Consider the following 17,799-nt stretch of genomic DNA (forward strand, 5'->3'; position numbering starts at 1 on the left):
ATTTTGTCTAAACAAACTACGATACAAAACTAATATATAAAGCCAAGACAGTCCTTTGTATAGTCTATATACTGCATCATATGTAATCATTTGCATCAGTCAAAAACCTCATGTTTCTTTCAGTTTGTTGAAGCAAACGTAGGTGTTTTTGTTAATCCTGTCGACATTTAACGTTAGTTGTGAATGGGGTCTCACACACTGCTTTATTCACGGCTGGCATTTCTTAGCTTGAGTTTTACGTTTGGGGAAGGAAATAAATTACACCCTCCGTCCAAACTTTTAGGATAGGCATCAGATTTGCACAATCCATATGCACAAGTTCGCATCGGCATGTTTCCCTTGCTCGAAAGCTTGACAGACCTTCCGCGGCTAGTTACGGTTGCTAAGCCACGATTGGCCTGTGGCAGTTTTCAGGCGTGGCTTAGCGAAGGGTCAATTGATAAACTTTATTTAACATAAGTTATATGCTGCAGCCAGCAGCCATATCGTCCTGTAGCCCAAGACTTTTCCCACTGAAGCTAAGCAGGGCTGAGCCTGGTCAGTACCTGGATGGGAGACCAACTGGGAAAACCAGGAGCTGCTGGTAGAGGTGTTAGTGAGGCCAGCAGGGGGCGCTCACCCTGTGGTCTGTGTGGGTCCTAACACCCCAGTGTAGTGATGGGGACACTATACCGACAAAGAGCACCGCCCTTCGGATGAGACGTTAAACCGAGGTCCAGACTCTCTGTGGTCATTAAAAATCCCAGGATGTCTTTCAGAAAAAGAGTAGGGGTGTAACCCCGGCATCCTGGCCAAATTTGCCCACTGGCCCCTCTGTCCATCATGGCCTCCTAATAATCCCCCTATCCTGATTGGCTTCATCACTCGGTCTCCTCTCCACCAATCAGCTGGTGTGTGGTGAGCGTTCTGGCACAATATGGCTGCCGTTGCATCATCCAGGTGGTGCTGCACATTGGTGGTGCTTGAGGAGATTCCCCCCTTCTATGTAAAGCGCTTTGAGTGCCTTGAAAAGCGCTATATAAATCGAACGCATTATTATTATTATTAGTTATGCACAAAGGAGATATTCACAAATAAGATGTTACAGTTAAGAGATGCTATGTAGTTATGTAGTTTAAACTTGGTGCTAAAAATAGAGACAAACTCATGGAGTCAGTCAGGTAAGTTAACTTAATCCGACATGCTAGAATAAAGACGTAACTTCACATGAATGAAATAAAACAGCCGTGAATGAGAGCATGTTGGAAATAAAAGCACCAAACTTATTTCTCTCTCTCTATTTCTATCTCTCTGTTGTGTCACCGTATGTAACTTTAAAGGGATAGTTCACTTTAAAATAAAAATTGTCATCCTTCACTCACCCTCAAATTGTTTCAAACCTGTATGAATTTCTTTCTTCAGCTGAACACAAGGGAAGATATTTTGAGGAATGTCAGTAACCAAACAGTTAATTGGAGCCATTGACTTCCATAGTATTGGAAGTCTATGGCTCCTGTTAACTGTTTGGTTACTGACATTCTTTATCTATAACGCCGTTATTCCCATCACTGTTGGTGGGCACGTAACGTTACTGCGGATGATGTCGGCGGGATGGGAGGATGAAAGCGGGAGATGGTCAGTTGGTCAGCCCCATTCACCAGTACCAGCAGATTATCAGGAAATCCCAGTTGTCTCTGACGAAAGTAACTATCCTGTGTAAAATGATCACTACAGAGGCGGGTATTGGTGTTGATCTTTGGCTCTCCATCAAAAAAGTGTCTCTTCACAAAATGAGCCACCTCTGATATGATCGTTTTTCGGAAATGTAAATAAGGACATCAAATGTTCAAAACATTTAAAACAGCTCCAGGATTTCCTCCATTATGCAGAAATGAAGATCTGCTGTAAAAGAGACGGCCGTTCTGTCGTCTGTACCGACTAATGGGCAACAGGTCCTCTGATGAGGAGAACCAGGGATGCTTTTTGTGCGATTTCTCTAGCATTTTCGAAACATGCTCGTCGGACCAAATATTGATGAGGCTCTTCACCTCCTCGCTGCTCCACGTTTGCCTCTAATGTTAGCGTCACTCATTCTGGACACATCGATCTTTCCGCGTCGTCAGATCAGCTCAGACTTGTAGCGTCACATCATGTGACATCACGTCCTGTTTTTGGTTCGTTTACATGTGTTTGGTCCGTGCTGCGTTCATATATCAATCGAACCGCACCAGAGTTCGTTTGGAAGTGGAGCGAGACCCGTCTTTTAGCGCTCTCAGTCCGCTTGTTTGTTTCGGATGGCAGCGTTCACATGTGTTCAAATGAACCGCACTAACCCAGCAATCGCACCAGGGTTCGTTTTAATCCAACCAAACATGACAAGTGTGAACTTCTTTCATACTAAATCTTTCATCTTTTCCTTTTGCAAAGCACAATACTAATCTGTTATCATGTTCCCATGCCGTGATATTTATATGTTACTTATTTGGTCTTATTTAGTATAATTTATTAGTATCTATTATCAGCTTAATTCTCTTTTGTTTTGATATTTACAGTTTTCACTTTAATTTTAGGCCAGAGCATGTGAGGCCACTCGCTCAACCCAGAATGCCCTTTGTGTCATGCAGGTTCAGAAATATGTGAAATATTTCGTATATAAACGATTACAAAAGATTCAAACGCTTATGAATCAGCGAATTGATTCATGATTCAGATCGCCAATGTCATGTGATTTCAGCAGTTTGACACGCGATCCGAATCATGAATCGATTCGCTGATTCATAACCGTTTGAATCTTTATTTGAGGATTGAACACAAACGCGGAAGAGAAGCCAATGCTGAATAAAGTCGTAGTTTTTGTTATTTTTGGACCCAAATGTATTTTGGATGCTTCAAGAGACTCTAATTAACCCACTGATGTCTCATATGGACTACTGTGATGATGTTTTTATTCCCTTTCTGGACATGGACAGTATAGTGTGCATACACTTGCATACGCTCTCGGACTAAATATAAAATATCTTAAACTGTGTGTGAAGATGAACGGAGGTCTTACGGGTGTGGAGCGACATTAGGGGGAGGAGTTAATGACAGACATTTCATTTTTGGGTGAACTAACCCTTTAAGTAAAAATCAGTTTTTACAACTTTTACTAGGAACGGAGTAATATTTGACCAGTAGTACTGTTACTTTTACTGAAGTAATGAAGTTGTGTACTTTGTCCAGCTCTGTATGTGTGTGTGTGTGTGTCCTCCACTTCTGCTCAGCCTTCACCTTTGGCTGTGTGGGCCCATTCGACTAGGAGTGTGTCTGCTTCAGAAGTGTTACTGTCAGGAGTTTCTCTCCAGGTTTGTTTGACCTCAGCTCCACACCAGGGGCGCAGGTACTCGCTTCCTAGTGTGTGTGTGTGTGTGTGTGTTATGCTTCACAAAGACGGGCATCTGCTCCTATGTTATATTCTTCAGGCCTTTCAGAAGCTGACAGTGTTTGGTTCAGGGGGGCTTTATAGTCTTTTATTAATCAAGTTGATGACTGATTAATGCGTGCTTCACAACTAGGGATGTAACGTGTGTGTGTGTGTGTGAGCGTGCGTGTGAGTGTGTGTGTGCGCGTGTGTGTGTGATGAAGTCAGCACCTGTGCTCAGGGTACTTGTGGCGTAGTGTGGAGATGATGAGCTCCTCCACCTGCTGATCCGCCTCCGTCACCAGGTCTGTGGGAGTGCTCTTACTGCGCACACGCTTCTCCTGCTGCACCGCACACGACACCACCTACACACACACGTGCGCACGCACACACACACGCACACACACACACACACACACGCACACACACACGTACGCACACACACACGTACGCACGCACGCACACACACACACATGTATAAACTGTATATTTTACCCCCCTGCATAAGGTTTTACTGTATTAATATACTCAATGTGATAAATTACAAAATATACATAATTATAATATAGTGCTCACATATTATTAATAATAATAAACAACTTTTGTTATCATTGTTATTTATATTAACTTACATTTATTGATAGTAATAATAATAATAAACTACTTTTGTAATAATTATTTATATTACTTTATTATTACTAATAGGTTGTGTGAGTGATATATATATATATATATATATATATATATATATATATACACTCACCTAAAGGATTATTAGGAACACCTGTTCAATTTCTCATTAATGCAGTTATCTAATCAACCAATCATGGCAGTTGCTTCACTGCATTTAGGGGTGTGGTCCTGGTCAAGACAATCTCCTGAACTCCAAACTGAATGTCAGAATGGGAAAGAAAGGTGATTTAAGCCGTTTTGAGCGTGGCATGGTTGTTGGTGCCAGACGGGCCGGTCTGAGTATTTCACAATCTGCTCAGTTACTGGGATTTACACACACAACCATTTCTAGGGTTTACAAAGAATGGTGTGAAAAGGGAAGAGCATCCAGTATGCAGCAGTCCTGTGGGAGAAAATGCCTTGTTGATGCTCGAGGTCAGAGGAGAATGGGCCGACTGATTCAAGCTGATAGAAGAGCAACTTTGACTGAAATAACCACTCGTTACAACCGAGGTATGCAGCAAAGCATTTGTGAAGCCACAACACACACAACCTTGAGGCGGATGGGCTACAACAGCAGAAGACCCCACCGGGTACCACTCATCTCCACTACAAATAGGAAAAAGAGGCGACAATTTGCACAAGCTCACCAAAATTGGACAGTTGAAGACTGGAGAAATGTCACCTGGTCTGATGAGTCTCGATTTCTGTTGAGACATTCAGATGGTAGAGTCAGAATTTGGCGTAAACAGAATGAGAACATGGATCCATCATGCCTTGTTCCCACTGTGCAGGCTGGTGGTGGTGGTGTAATGGTGTGGGGGATGTTTTCTTGGCACACTTTCGGCCCATTAGTGTCAATTGGGCATCGTTTAAATGCCACGGCCTACCTGAGCATTGTTTCTGACCATGTCCATCCCTTTATGACCACCATGTGCCCATCCTCTGATGGCTACTTCCAGCTGGATAATGCACCATGTCACAAAGCTTCAATCATTTCAAATTGGTTTCTTGAACATGACAATGAGTTGACTGAACTAAAATGGCCGCCACAGTCCCCAGATCTCAACCCAATAGAGCATCTTTGGGATGTGGTGGAACGGGAGCTTCGTGCCCTGGATGTGCATCCCACAAATCTCCATCAACTGCAAGATGCTCTCCTATCAATACGGGCCGACATTTCTAAAGAACGCTTTCAGCAGCTTGTTGATCAATGCCAGGGAGAGTTAAGGCAGTTCTGAAGGCGAAAGGGGTCAAACACAGTATTAGTGTGTGCTCCTAATAATCCTTTATGTGAGTGACTATTATCACTACAATTATTTAGATAAAGTGTAGAAGTATTGATAATCATAATATTTAAAATGAACTAACTATAGTTATCATTACAGAATATGTTTAACAAGTTATAATATAGTGCTAACATGCTATAATAATATTAACAAAGTGCTTTTGCTTTCATTATTTAGATTAATTTATTATTAATAATAATATTAGACTATATAATATTAACACTAATATAATAAGACACTATCGTTATCATTACAAAATATTCATAATAAATTATAATATAATGCTAACAATGCTATAATATTAAACTATTTTTGTTATCATTATTTATATTATTATATATTTATTGGTGGTGATAATAATAATAGACTATTATTACTATAATTGTTTAATATTTATATATAATGACAACAATAATAGACTATTACAATACTTATTTAATAATAAAACTAATAATAACAGACGGATTTATATGTATCGACAACCACAGTAATAAAATAATAATAACGAATATTATTATATTTATTATTATTGTATTGTCCAAAAGTTTCTCCACAAGTTACATGAGTCCACCATCGATCAGATATTAATCTTTATCGGGGTTACTTATAGCAGGCGACATGCTGTAGTTTATAGTCTTATTATAGGCTCCGTGTCAGTGATAAACGGAGACAATGTCGCATTAATAGGCTTGTCAACATCAAAACAGCACGGAAACAGCACAGTGTTTATGATCGTGTCCGGTAATGATCAACACTACAGCCGTGAGTGTGTGTGTGTGTGTGTCGCGGTGTTTTACCTGCCCGGCTCTGCGCGCGACCCGCACGGCCTCGTCCAAACACTCGGCCCAGTCCTCCATGGCGAAGAGACGCGGCGTCACGGTGATCCGATAGCGGTTCAGCGCATCTCATCGCCGCGTTCCCGGTACTCGGACGTCCGGTTCCGTGTTCACGGGCAGCGACGCACCCACTCCGCGGCCTACACGCCACACACACGACCTCTAATCAATCAGCGCGCGCGACCGCGGGCACCCGAGCAGAATGCGCTGATCAATACCTAACCGTTACCTCACCCGCGCGCTGTAGACGGTCTAATATACAAGTTTACGTTTTCACATCTATAATATTTTATACCATTTTACCAACATATACATGTATATTCATAATAAGTATTATATTAAAAAAAACACAACCAAAAAAATAAATGTGTTTGCAACTCAGAACAATTACATGACGTCACCCAGCAGAGGGCGCCAAAACAAAGGCCATTTCTCACAGACTGATGACGCTTTTTAACGGTCACCAACATCTTAAACACGGCAACGCTTTCTACATTTACTTTTTAATGTATGTACATTACATTTATAACACTAAACGTAGTATTACCTAAACCTATAACTTACCTTTTCATCAAATAAATAAAAAATAAAACGCTGCTGTGAGTGTTGACGTCTTTCTCCATTTTTCTCTACTCTCAACTAAAATGTTGTGAAAACACTATGGAGAAGTTTTTTTCTGGAGTTGCTATTTGAGCAAATGGAAACAAAATATATTTAATGTAGTCACTGCCAGAAGTTCAGGGTAGAGTGGGGTAAGATGGGCCCCCTATAATCGATACGTTTACCCACCCCCTTCATATCAGTATACTTTTATTGTTTTATATCGATGTGATCATAGATTTTGGAGCCACTCATTATTTGTGGGCGACTGTGAAAAGTAGACACGATGAGTGGAAGGCACACATATACTTTAAAAACGGTTTTTGGCATGTCAATGTAATATTTTAGCATACAAGATGTAGCTTAACTGCTGTTACAGCAAAGTAGATTTGTCCAGGTCTACAATATTTATGATCCATATGTGTAAAAAAATGTATAAAACCATTCGAATCCTTTAGCTACATTAGCCTGAATTGGTAAGCTAGCTAGTTTTGTCCAAAATGGCAGCTATTGGGGAAAATTAAGCCGAATGTTGTGGGGTAAATTGAGCCAGTGTTTTAACTTACCCCTCTATAAGGCACTCTGAGTTAACTCTAGTATAATCTGGTATAATATTAATGTATTGTTACACAAGTTGTTTAGTTTATTATTTTCTTAAACATTTTAGTTCGAGTTTATCTGATAGGAGCAATAAGCACTGAAACTTCATTTGGTTGGTTTTATGTTGTTAAGTTAGCTTAAATAAAATAAATATGACTATTTGTAAAAGGAAATTTGATTACTGAAGAGGTAAATTATCTTTACAATTTCACGTGGGTTTGATTCGGATTCAGGAACAGTAGTTGGTTTACAAATATGAGCCATATTTTAGAACCCTTTGTCATCCTTTTTATCTTGAGGGCCACATAAGAAAAAAAGGCTCATCTTACCCCACTCTCCCATACCCAACTATGACGACTTCTGGTTCTGAGAAACCCAGAAATGTGAGGGTCTCATTTGGTTAATTGTTTGGGAACTTCTCCTTGTTCAAACCAAGATTTTTTGGGACTACTACACATAAATATCCGGACAGATCACTTTTCTTTTGAACACAACAACCCTAAGCTTCACAAACTACACAGGCCGTGTGTTTGAGCCAATCAGAAGCTTTGCAGGCAGCTCTCAGCCAATCACGTAAGTTTGGGGCAGGGCTAAAGGCGTGGACGTTTTCAATAACTCCTAGAAGCGCATAAATAACTCCAATAATTATCTTAAGTTATTATTAAACAAATGTTACTAATGCCAGAATACCTGATGGATCAACACAATCTCATTATGTGCTCAGATGAACAATTGATGCATGACTTTAATATTCTTAAGCATTAACAATAATTATGAGCGAGAATAAGTCGAGACAAATTTTTATTTACAGCATCAAGACAGTCACTTTGAAATTTGTTTCCATTAAAATATTCTTTATAGTGACAAATCAATGTACAGTTATAACTCTAACATGAGTTAAAATAAACACAAACACAGAGACAGATTTTCTTCATATATATATATGTGTGTGTGTGTGTGTGTGTGTGTGTGTGTGTGTAAATGTGTTATTTCTGTGTAAGTCTTGATCCAGGAATGACCTGAGCATACAAAAATGGCTTTTTAAACACAACACTGAAATACTCTTAATATAAAATTTGATTAATTTACATTTAATTCTGCTCGCCTCTGGATTGCAGAAAAACAAACAACATTAATTTTGTACAAACATAGCAAATGCAACCATAAGAAAACAACACAAGAAAAAGTTTATGACCCTTATCAAATATGTAAGCATGGCACTGAAAGGAAATGTAGAGCGAGCATCACAGCAAGGCGTTGTCTTCAGTAAGGTGTGGAAGTAAAGCAGCAGGAGCAGAGCGGACCGAAGCGGACACACGCAGCAGGACTTCGGGTCAGTAGATGAATCCTCCAGGGAGCGCAGAGAAGGGCTCCTGGAACTGGAAGCGTTTGGAGATGGCCTTCTGCTCCGGGGTCAGGCTCTGGCCGAGGGTGTAGGCAGCCATGACGATGAGCTCCTCCGTCAGCTGACCGCTCTTCTCCTCCTCCTCTTCTTCGCTCTCCTTCGGCTCGTCGGTCTGCAGCCACGGGTGTTTGAGGCAGTCTTCTGCGCTGGCTCGGCTCCTGCAGACACAACATCACAAACGTCTGGATTCATGCAGAGAATATGATGCACTAAAGGCCGTATGCGAGTCTAGTTGAAGCGGAAGAGTGACCTCTGACCAAACGCATGACGAGTGACCTCTGACCAAACGCATGACGAGTGACCTCTGACCCGACGCATGTCGAGTGACCTGACCCAACGCATGACGAGTGACCTCTGACCCGACACATGTCAAGTGACTTTTGACTTAAGTAAAAGTACAGAAGTATTTGATTCAAAAAGTAGTTCTTTATGTCGCTGCATTATTGTATTATAGTTGTATAAATGCACATTATGCCATCATGGTTTAAGCCAGTCAGTGACGCTCCATCTGACATACTAGCATACGACTAACTTAAACTCATTTAAATACTTGTAGAAAAGTTACAAAGCTCTTTATAAAGCTGCTGTCACTTTAAGGCCGAATGCACGGATCCAATACACTGATACACATCTGATATTCTCACACTGTTCACCTTCACTGAAGACAGAATCAACTTTGTTTATGTCAATACTCCACTAAATGAGCATTTGGACATCCGTCTTCTTCCATTTTGCTCTAAACTATAAATCAGTGTTTAATAAATGCTGTGAAATCATTGAACTTCACGAGACTCTACAAGAGTGATTCCTGAAAGGCTTTCTGCAAAAACCCAAACACCTTTTAAAGAAGAAAAAAATCATCCACTGACTTTCAAAGCTGCGACAGAAACGACTTTAGACTTCGAGGACCTTGATAGAAATGTAGTGGAGTAAAAAGGACGATATTTGTCTTTCAGATGGAGTGAAGTTAAAGTCAGAAGTTTACAGAAAAAATAATACTCCAGTAAAGTACAGTACTCAAGGAAATGTGGACTGTTACTGTCCAGCTCTGTTTGCAACGTTATAAAGCGAGTCTCACTCTGGCTCTTTGATGAGCAGGGCCTTGATGAAGCGAACAGCAGCCCCATCCAGCTGCTCCAGCTCCTCCTCAGTGTAGCTGATGTTGATCTGAGAGATGTTGAGGAACGTCTCCTGCTTATCATCGCCCAAGAACGGAGAGATGCCCGTCAGCATCACATAGGCCAGCACACCGATGCTCCTACCAGATAGAGAGAGAGAGAGAGAGAGAGAGAGAGAGAGAGAGAGAGAGAGAGAGAGAGAGAGAGAGAGAGAGAGAGAGAGAGAGAGAGAGATCAACACAACATGACGACATTTAGGCCACAAATAGACTTTTCTCAAAGCAGGATTGTTTATAAATGACTTGAGGTTACAAATGTTCTTGCGTAATATATCCTGAAGTCAAACAGCTGAGGCGAAACCAACCAGCGCGGGTGAGAAAGCCCTCTCAATACTGAATACAAGGTTTGTCTTAGAGGATATCCAATAATAGATCACCACGATGATAAAATATTAGAAGAGTGTTTACTGTGATAACGGCCTCCATGAGGACACATGAGGATCCAGGCTCATGTCAACTCACCACATGTCAGTTGCTGTGCTTATTGGCTCGTAATTCAGGACTTCTGGTGCTATAACGATAAAACAAATCATTTCCATGCATTTAGGTCAGTTAGTTCAAACAATCTTAAAAATAAAGCTTATTTATTGGCACTGATGAAGAGCCTTTAAAAGGCACAGTATGTAATTTTCCATCTTTTTCAACACAAAGGCGTGTCTTGTGTCTTAAATGGGCGGAGCTTTAATTCAGCCACGAGCGCTTCTGCTTACATTTGACATATGGGGACATTTCATAGGCGTAATGGTTTTTATACTGAACAAACTGTATTTTCTAACCCCTTACACTGCCCCTAAACCTACCCATCACACGCACGCACGCACACACACACACACACAACACACACACACACACACACACACGCCGTGTCCTGGTTAAAATCACAGATTTCTCTGGATTTAAACATTCTTGGAAACATTTGGGATAATGCAAGAAAACAAGTCAACAAAATATATTACATTGTTTTAATGTTTTTGGGATATTTTAATCCCAAAATCTTACACATTGTGCCTTTAACATCATTATTATAATGAGGGATATTGTGACGTGTTGTTTCCCGGAAGAGTTGCTTTAAAGAGCAGCATATCACTGAAAGGTTCTTTGAGTTATGCATTTTTTAACAGCATGGCAGTAAAAACACCGTTCAACACCGTAAGTTAGAGCCTTTATTTTTAAGAGTGTAATGTACAGTACATATGATGTATGAGTTCATAATTGGTGCCTACCTACATACTCAGGTGTGCCCATAATCTCCCTGATCTCATGGCTGCTGCTTACCAACCTCGACAGGCCAAAATCCACAACCTTAATGTCCCCGAGAGGAGACTCGCTGGTCAGGAGGATATTCTGAGGCTGAAAGACAAAATAATACTCTTAAAGTAAAACTGCCAAATTGTACAGAATACCTAAGGTGCATAATTATAATGGTAGTATAATTACACACTCGTAACTTTGGTGTAATTACACACTTGTAGCTCTGCTGAATGCCCACAGAAATGTCCACTTCATCAACCCTAACACCTTTAAATGAGTGAGCTACAGTACAGGCCAAAAGTTTGGACACATTACTCTTTGTAATGTTTTTGAAAGAAGTTTCTTCTGCTCATCAAGCCTGTATTTATTAGATAAAAAATACAGATTAAAAAAAATATATATATTGTGATATATAATTACAATTTAAAATATTTGGTTTTCAATTTAGGGATATTTTAATCCAATCCGCAAATTCGTTTAAAGAACCAAATTAGCCAGAGATCAGTTATTAAGATTAAAAGGTCTGGGATCTGCCAAATCATCTCAGATGTATTAGGCGAGGTACGAAGAACAGGCCCCTGTACTGTACATTTTAGCACTGAATTGCCCTTGGTCTTGGCTTACTTTGAGGTCGAGATGCACCACGTTGCTCCTGTGAAGAAAGGCCACCCCTTCCAGAATCTGCCTCATTAGCCTCTTCACATCTTCCTCTTTGAAGGCCTCGTCTCTCTCAGCCACACACTGGTTAAATATCTCCCCTCCTGCCGCACTGAACACATGCAGAGACAAACCAACACTCAATAACATGCAGATAATGTTAAAGGCTAACTCATGTAGCACAGATCGGATATGATGTGAACGTGTAAGCTGGAAAAAATTGCATGAAATCTGATATCCTCAGATCAGATTCAGGCCTCACTCATATGTGTAGGGTTGGGTATCGTTTGGGTTTTTTATGATTTATGATTCTGGTGCCAAACCGGTACTTTTAAAACTGTACCGGTAGGCCTAAACCGACACTTAAACAACAAAAAAAGAGCTACAAAACAATGGTGGATGGCATTAATGAATGGCTTTTTATTGATTTTTAAAAAATTATTATTCTTTAAATTGAACAATTTATTAAAAGTTTAAAGTATACTTAAATATATAAATAGATACAAAACACAATTTACTTAAATTCAAAGTAAAAGCTAAAGCCACCTAACCCAACTACAACAGGCCCAATTTAACACTAAATAACAGCACTAATACTAGTGATATTACAGCACTAATACTAGTGATATTACAGCACTAATACTAGTGATATTACAGCACTAATACTAGTGATATTACAGCACTAATACTAGTGATATTACAGCACTAATACTAGTGATATTACAGAACTAATACTAGTGATATTACAGCACTAACTACAGCACTAATACTAGTGATATTACAGCACTAACTACAGCACTAATACTATATAACAGCACTAACACTAGTGATATTACAGCACTAACTACAGCACTAATACTAGTGATATTACAGCACTAACTACAGCACTAATACTATATAACAGCACTAACACTAGTGATATTACAGCACTAACTACAGCACTAATACTATAAACAGCACTAACACTAGTGATATTACAGCACTAACTACAGCACTAATACTAGTGATATTACAGCACTAACTACAGCACTAATACTAGTGATATTACAGCACTAACTACAGCACTAATACTATATAACAGCACTAACACTAGTGATATTATAACAGCACTAACACTAGTGATATTACAACACTAACTACAGCACTAATACTATATAACAGCACTAACACTAGTGATATTATAACAGCACTAACACTAGTGATATTATAACAGCACTAACACTAGTGATATTACAGCACTAATAACAGCACTAATACTAGTGATATTACAGCACTAATACTGGTGATATTACAGTACTAATACTAGTGATATTACAGCACTAATACTAGTGATATTACAGCACTAATACTAGTGATATTACAGCACTAACTACAGAACTAATACTAGTGATATTTCAGCACTAATGCTAGTGATATTACAGCACTAACTACAGAACTGATACTAGTGATATTTCAGCACTAATACTAGTGATATTACAGCACTAATACTAGTGATATTACAGCACTAACTACAGAACTAATACTAGTGATATTTCAGCACTAATACTAGTGATATTACAGCACTAATGCTAGTGATATTACAGCACTAATACTAGTGATATTACAGCACTAACTACAGAACTAATACTAGTGATATTTCAGCACTAATACTAGTGATATTACAGCACTAATAACAGCACTAACACTAGTGATATTACAGCACTAACACTAGTGATATTACATCACTAACTTCAGCACTAATACTAGTGATATTACAGCACTAACACTAGTGATATTACATCACTAATAACAGCACTAATACTAGTGATATTACAGCACTAACACTAGTGATATTACAGCACTAATAACAGCACTAATACTAGTGATATTACAGCACTAACACTAGTGATATTACATCACTAATAACAGCACTAATACTAGTGATATTACAGCACTAACACTAGTGATATTACAGCACTAATAACAGCACTAATACTAGTGATATTACAGCACTAACACTAGTGATATTACAGCACTAATAACAGCACTAATACTAGTGATATTACATCACTAATAACAGCACTAATACTAGTGATATTACAGCACTAATAACAGCACTAATACTAGTGATATTACATCACTAATAACAGCACTAATACTAGTGATATTACAGAACTAATACTAGTGATATTACATCACTAATAACAGCACTAATACTAGTGATATTACAGCACTAACTACAGAACTAATACTAGTGATATTTCAGCACTAATACTAGTGATATTACAGCACTAATACTGGTGATATTACAGTACTAATACTAGTGATATTACAGCACTAACACTAGTGATATTACAGCACTAACTTCAGCACTAATACTAGTGATATTACAGCACTAACACTAGTGATATTACATCACTAATAACAGCACTAATACTAGTGATATTACAGCACTAATACTAGTGATATTACAGCACTAATAACAGCACTAACACTAGTGATATTACAGCACTAATAACAGCACTAATACTAGTGATATTACATCACTAATAACAGCACTAATACTAGTGATATTACAGAACTAATACTAGTGATATTACAGCACTAATACTAGTGATATTACAGTACTAATACTAGTGATATTACAGCACTAACACTAGTGATATTACAGCACTAACTTCAGCACTAATACTAGTGATATTACAGCACTAACACTAGTGATATTACATCACTAATAACAGCACTAATACTAGTGATATTACAGCACTAATACTAGTGATATTACAGCACTAATAACAGCACTAACACTAGTGATATTACAGCACTAATAACAGCACTAATACTAGTGATATTACAGCACTAATAACAGCACTAATACTAGTGATATTACAGAACTAATACTAGTGATATTACATCACTAATAACAGCACTAATACTAGTGATATTACAGCACTAACACTAGTGATATTACAGCACTAACTTCAGCACTAATACTAGTGATATTACAGCACTAACTACAGCACTAATACTAGTGATATTACAGCACTAATACTAGTGATATTACAGCACTAATACTAGTGATATTACAGCACTAATAACAGCACTAATACTAGTGATATTACAGCACTAATACTAGTGATATTACAGCACTAATAACAGCACTAATACTAGTGATATTACAGCACTAATAACAGCACTAATACTAGTGATATTACAGCACTAATAACAGCACTAATACTAGTGATATTACAGCACTAATACTAGTGATATTACAGCACTAATAACAGCACTAATACTAGTGATATTACATCACTAATAACAGCACTAATACTAGTGATATTACAGCACTAATACTAGTGATATTACAGCACTAATAACAGCACTAATACTAGTGATATTACAGCACTAATAACAGCACTAATACTAGTGATATTACAGCACTAATACTAGTGATATTACAGCACTAATAACAGCACTAATACTAGTGATATTACAGCACTAATACTAGTGATATTACAGCACTAATAACAGCACTAATGCTAGTGATATTACAGCACTAACACTAGTGATATTACAGCACTAATACTAGTGATATTACAGCACTAATAACAGCACTAATGCTAGTGATATTACAGCACTAATAATCCCCCCCCCGAACATACTGTATTACAATTTCTATGTCCAAATTACCATTACACATACACACAACAATATGCCATTTGACCCATCACGCCACCACCACAGCGGCAGTGCAAATTTTGTGCCTCTCGTAGCCCAGATGGAGCAAGCGGGAGTAGCAATGGATGTAGTAAAATTAAATTTGGTGGAGTACATAAAATTGCTGACAATGAGTCTATAAAGGCACTTTAGCCTGTTTCATTAGCCCATTCACGACACTGTTGTGATGTTGAGAGAGGTGCAAGATAAAAAAAAACAAAACATTTTGATTGGAATGATTTTAGCGTTGATCAAAGGCACGGGTCAGGTAACGGGCCAAATATTAACGGGTCTGGGCGGGTGCGGATTTCATTTTTATATTTTCACGGGTCACGTGTCGGAACTGGTGCTGAACCTTGCGGGTACAGGCGGGGGCGGGTCTCACAAAATGGACCTGTGCAGGACTCTGATGTAAGCCACTCGTCAAAAATAAAATAAAAAAGAATAATCGGATGGTGTCACCAAATCTGGATTGTGCATCAAGACCTGCAGTCTGAATGTGGGCTTTAAGACCTTCAAAGTCCTGCAGAAACCCTGCAAAAGGAGTTTCTGAAGAATCTTAGCGCAGATCTTTTCCCATAGTGAGCATTTGAGAGCCGCTGCACCCGAATCAATGATTCTGTGAACTAAACTCAATAACTGGATCAATCAGGCATTTTCCAATGAACCTACTTAAATCAGATTGAACGTTCAACTCCCCGACATTGAGTTTTGGCGTCAGAAAGAGATTATTACATAGATAGTTTGATTCAGCAAGGATGCATTAAATGCATAAAGCATCAAATCATCATATTAGAATGATTACTGAAGGATCATGTTTTTTTTTTTTTGGTTCTACAGAAGAAATTAGAATGAGGGAAAATTAAAAAGTAAATAAAAATGTAGTGCAAGTTTTAGCCTCTACATATCCAAGCTTTTCCTCAGTATTATGTTTAGCCTTAATTAAATTGGCAGCAAAGGGTAGATCAGAAGTAATCATCATGTTCCAGGCCAGTGTTGTGTGTGTGTGTGTGTGTGTGTGTGACATATAAGGACACAAATGTGTATAATGACATGGGTATGACACTTACAGGAGAGGGTGAAATATTAGGACATTACCCATGTCCCCACTTTTCAAAAGGCTTATAAATCACACAGGAGGAGTTTTTATGAGAAAATAAAAATGCAGAATATTTCCTGTGATGGGTAGGTTTAGGAGCTGTGTCTATGTGTGTGTGCGTGTGTTGGGTAGGTCATGGGGCAGTGTAGGGGGATAAAAAATACAGTTTAAATACAGTATAAAAACTATTACGCCTTTGGAATGTCCCCACAATTCACAAAAATGTGTCTTCCAATAGGATATTTTAAACACAGAGGAGCTGCTTCACCCCCCAAACAAGGCAAAGAGCTGACCAAATGACATTTCTAAAAATGTTTGTACAGCCATGTGATTTTAACTACAGCACATTTAGAACAATGAGCGCTCTCTTGTTCCAACTATGGCCGTCGTGCTCGTGTTCGGGACATGCCTGCAACCAAAATAAACACTAGAGCATGATGAGCAGACCTTCGGAGCAATATCCAAATTTAATAAACTCATGTAAACTCTAATCCATATATTTGACTTGGCTGTGTTTTAAATAGGAGGGTCAGAACATCCCGCAGGCAGGAAAAATCCTTAATCCAAGTGCGCTAAGCTTGATTTAATGTCAGTGCAGGTAGCAGTGCTGCTAATAACGCAGACACATGTCCTCAGCATGCACCCTTTCACATGTTGGCAGGCCATTCCCAATTTCCTGCATTCTGGATCAGACAGCGTGATGAATTCGATTAGACACAGACAGGGCCGAGAGCGGTGTGTGCTGTGGACGGATGAGAGTTTATGTGAGGATGCTTTCAAGGACACAATAAGAAAATAAAGCATCAAAATCTCAAGTATGAGCAATAGTGATAGTGACGCTTAAAGGGTTAGTTCACCCAAAAATGAAATATGTCATTAACTCCTCCCCCTAATGTCGCTCCACACCCGTAAGACCTCCGTTCATCTTCACACACAGTTTAAGATATTTATTATTTAGTCCGAGAGCGTATGCAAGTGTATGCACACTATACTGTCCATGTCCAGAAAGGGAATAAAAAAATCATCACAGTAGTCCATATGAGACATCAGTGGGTTAATTAGAGTCTCTTGAAGCATCCAAAATACATTTGGGTCCAAAAATAACAAAAACTACGACTTTATTCAGCATTGGCTTCTC

General features: G+C 38.8%; 2 protein-coding genes across 2 annotated transcripts in view; both read right to left on the reverse strand.

The window, feature by feature from the left end:
* impa2 (inositol monophosphatase 2) overlaps nt 1-6,474 on the reverse strand; it is a 30,703-nt gene extending 24,229 nt beyond the window's left edge. The window contains exons 1-2 of the mRNA XM_067434439.1: nt 6,138-6,474; nt 3,611-3,744 (exon numbers count right to left, since the gene is read on the reverse strand). Coding sequence (XP_067290540.1) covers nt 3,611-3,744; nt 6,138-6,197 — 194 coding nt within the window. The 5' untranslated portion in view covers nt 6,198-6,474. The remainder of the gene's footprint in view (nt 1-3,610; nt 3,745-6,137) is intronic.
* A 1,686-nt stretch (nt 6,475-8,160) lies between these two features.
* The window catches only part of stk17a (serine/threonine kinase 17a), a 71,414-nt gene continuing 61,775 nt past the window's right edge, over nt 8,161-17,799 (reverse strand). The window contains exons 3-7 of the mRNA XM_067434651.1: nt 11,834-11,978; nt 11,182-11,308; nt 10,421-10,469; nt 9,860-10,039; nt 8,161-8,939 (exon numbers count right to left, since the gene is read on the reverse strand). Coding sequence (XP_067290752.1) covers nt 8,711-8,939; nt 9,860-10,039; nt 10,421-10,469; nt 11,182-11,308; nt 11,834-11,978 — 730 coding nt within the window. The 3' untranslated portion in view covers nt 8,161-8,710. The remainder of the gene's footprint in view (nt 8,940-9,859; nt 10,040-10,420; nt 10,470-11,181; nt 11,309-11,833; nt 11,979-17,799) is intronic.

The sequence above is a fragment of the Pseudorasbora parva genome, chromosome 24 (genome assembly GCF_024679245.1).
Source record: "Pseudorasbora parva isolate DD20220531a chromosome 24, ASM2467924v1, whole genome shotgun sequence".
NCBI classification, from domain to species: Eukaryota; Metazoa; Chordata; class Actinopteri; order Cypriniformes; family Gobionidae; genus Pseudorasbora; species Pseudorasbora parva.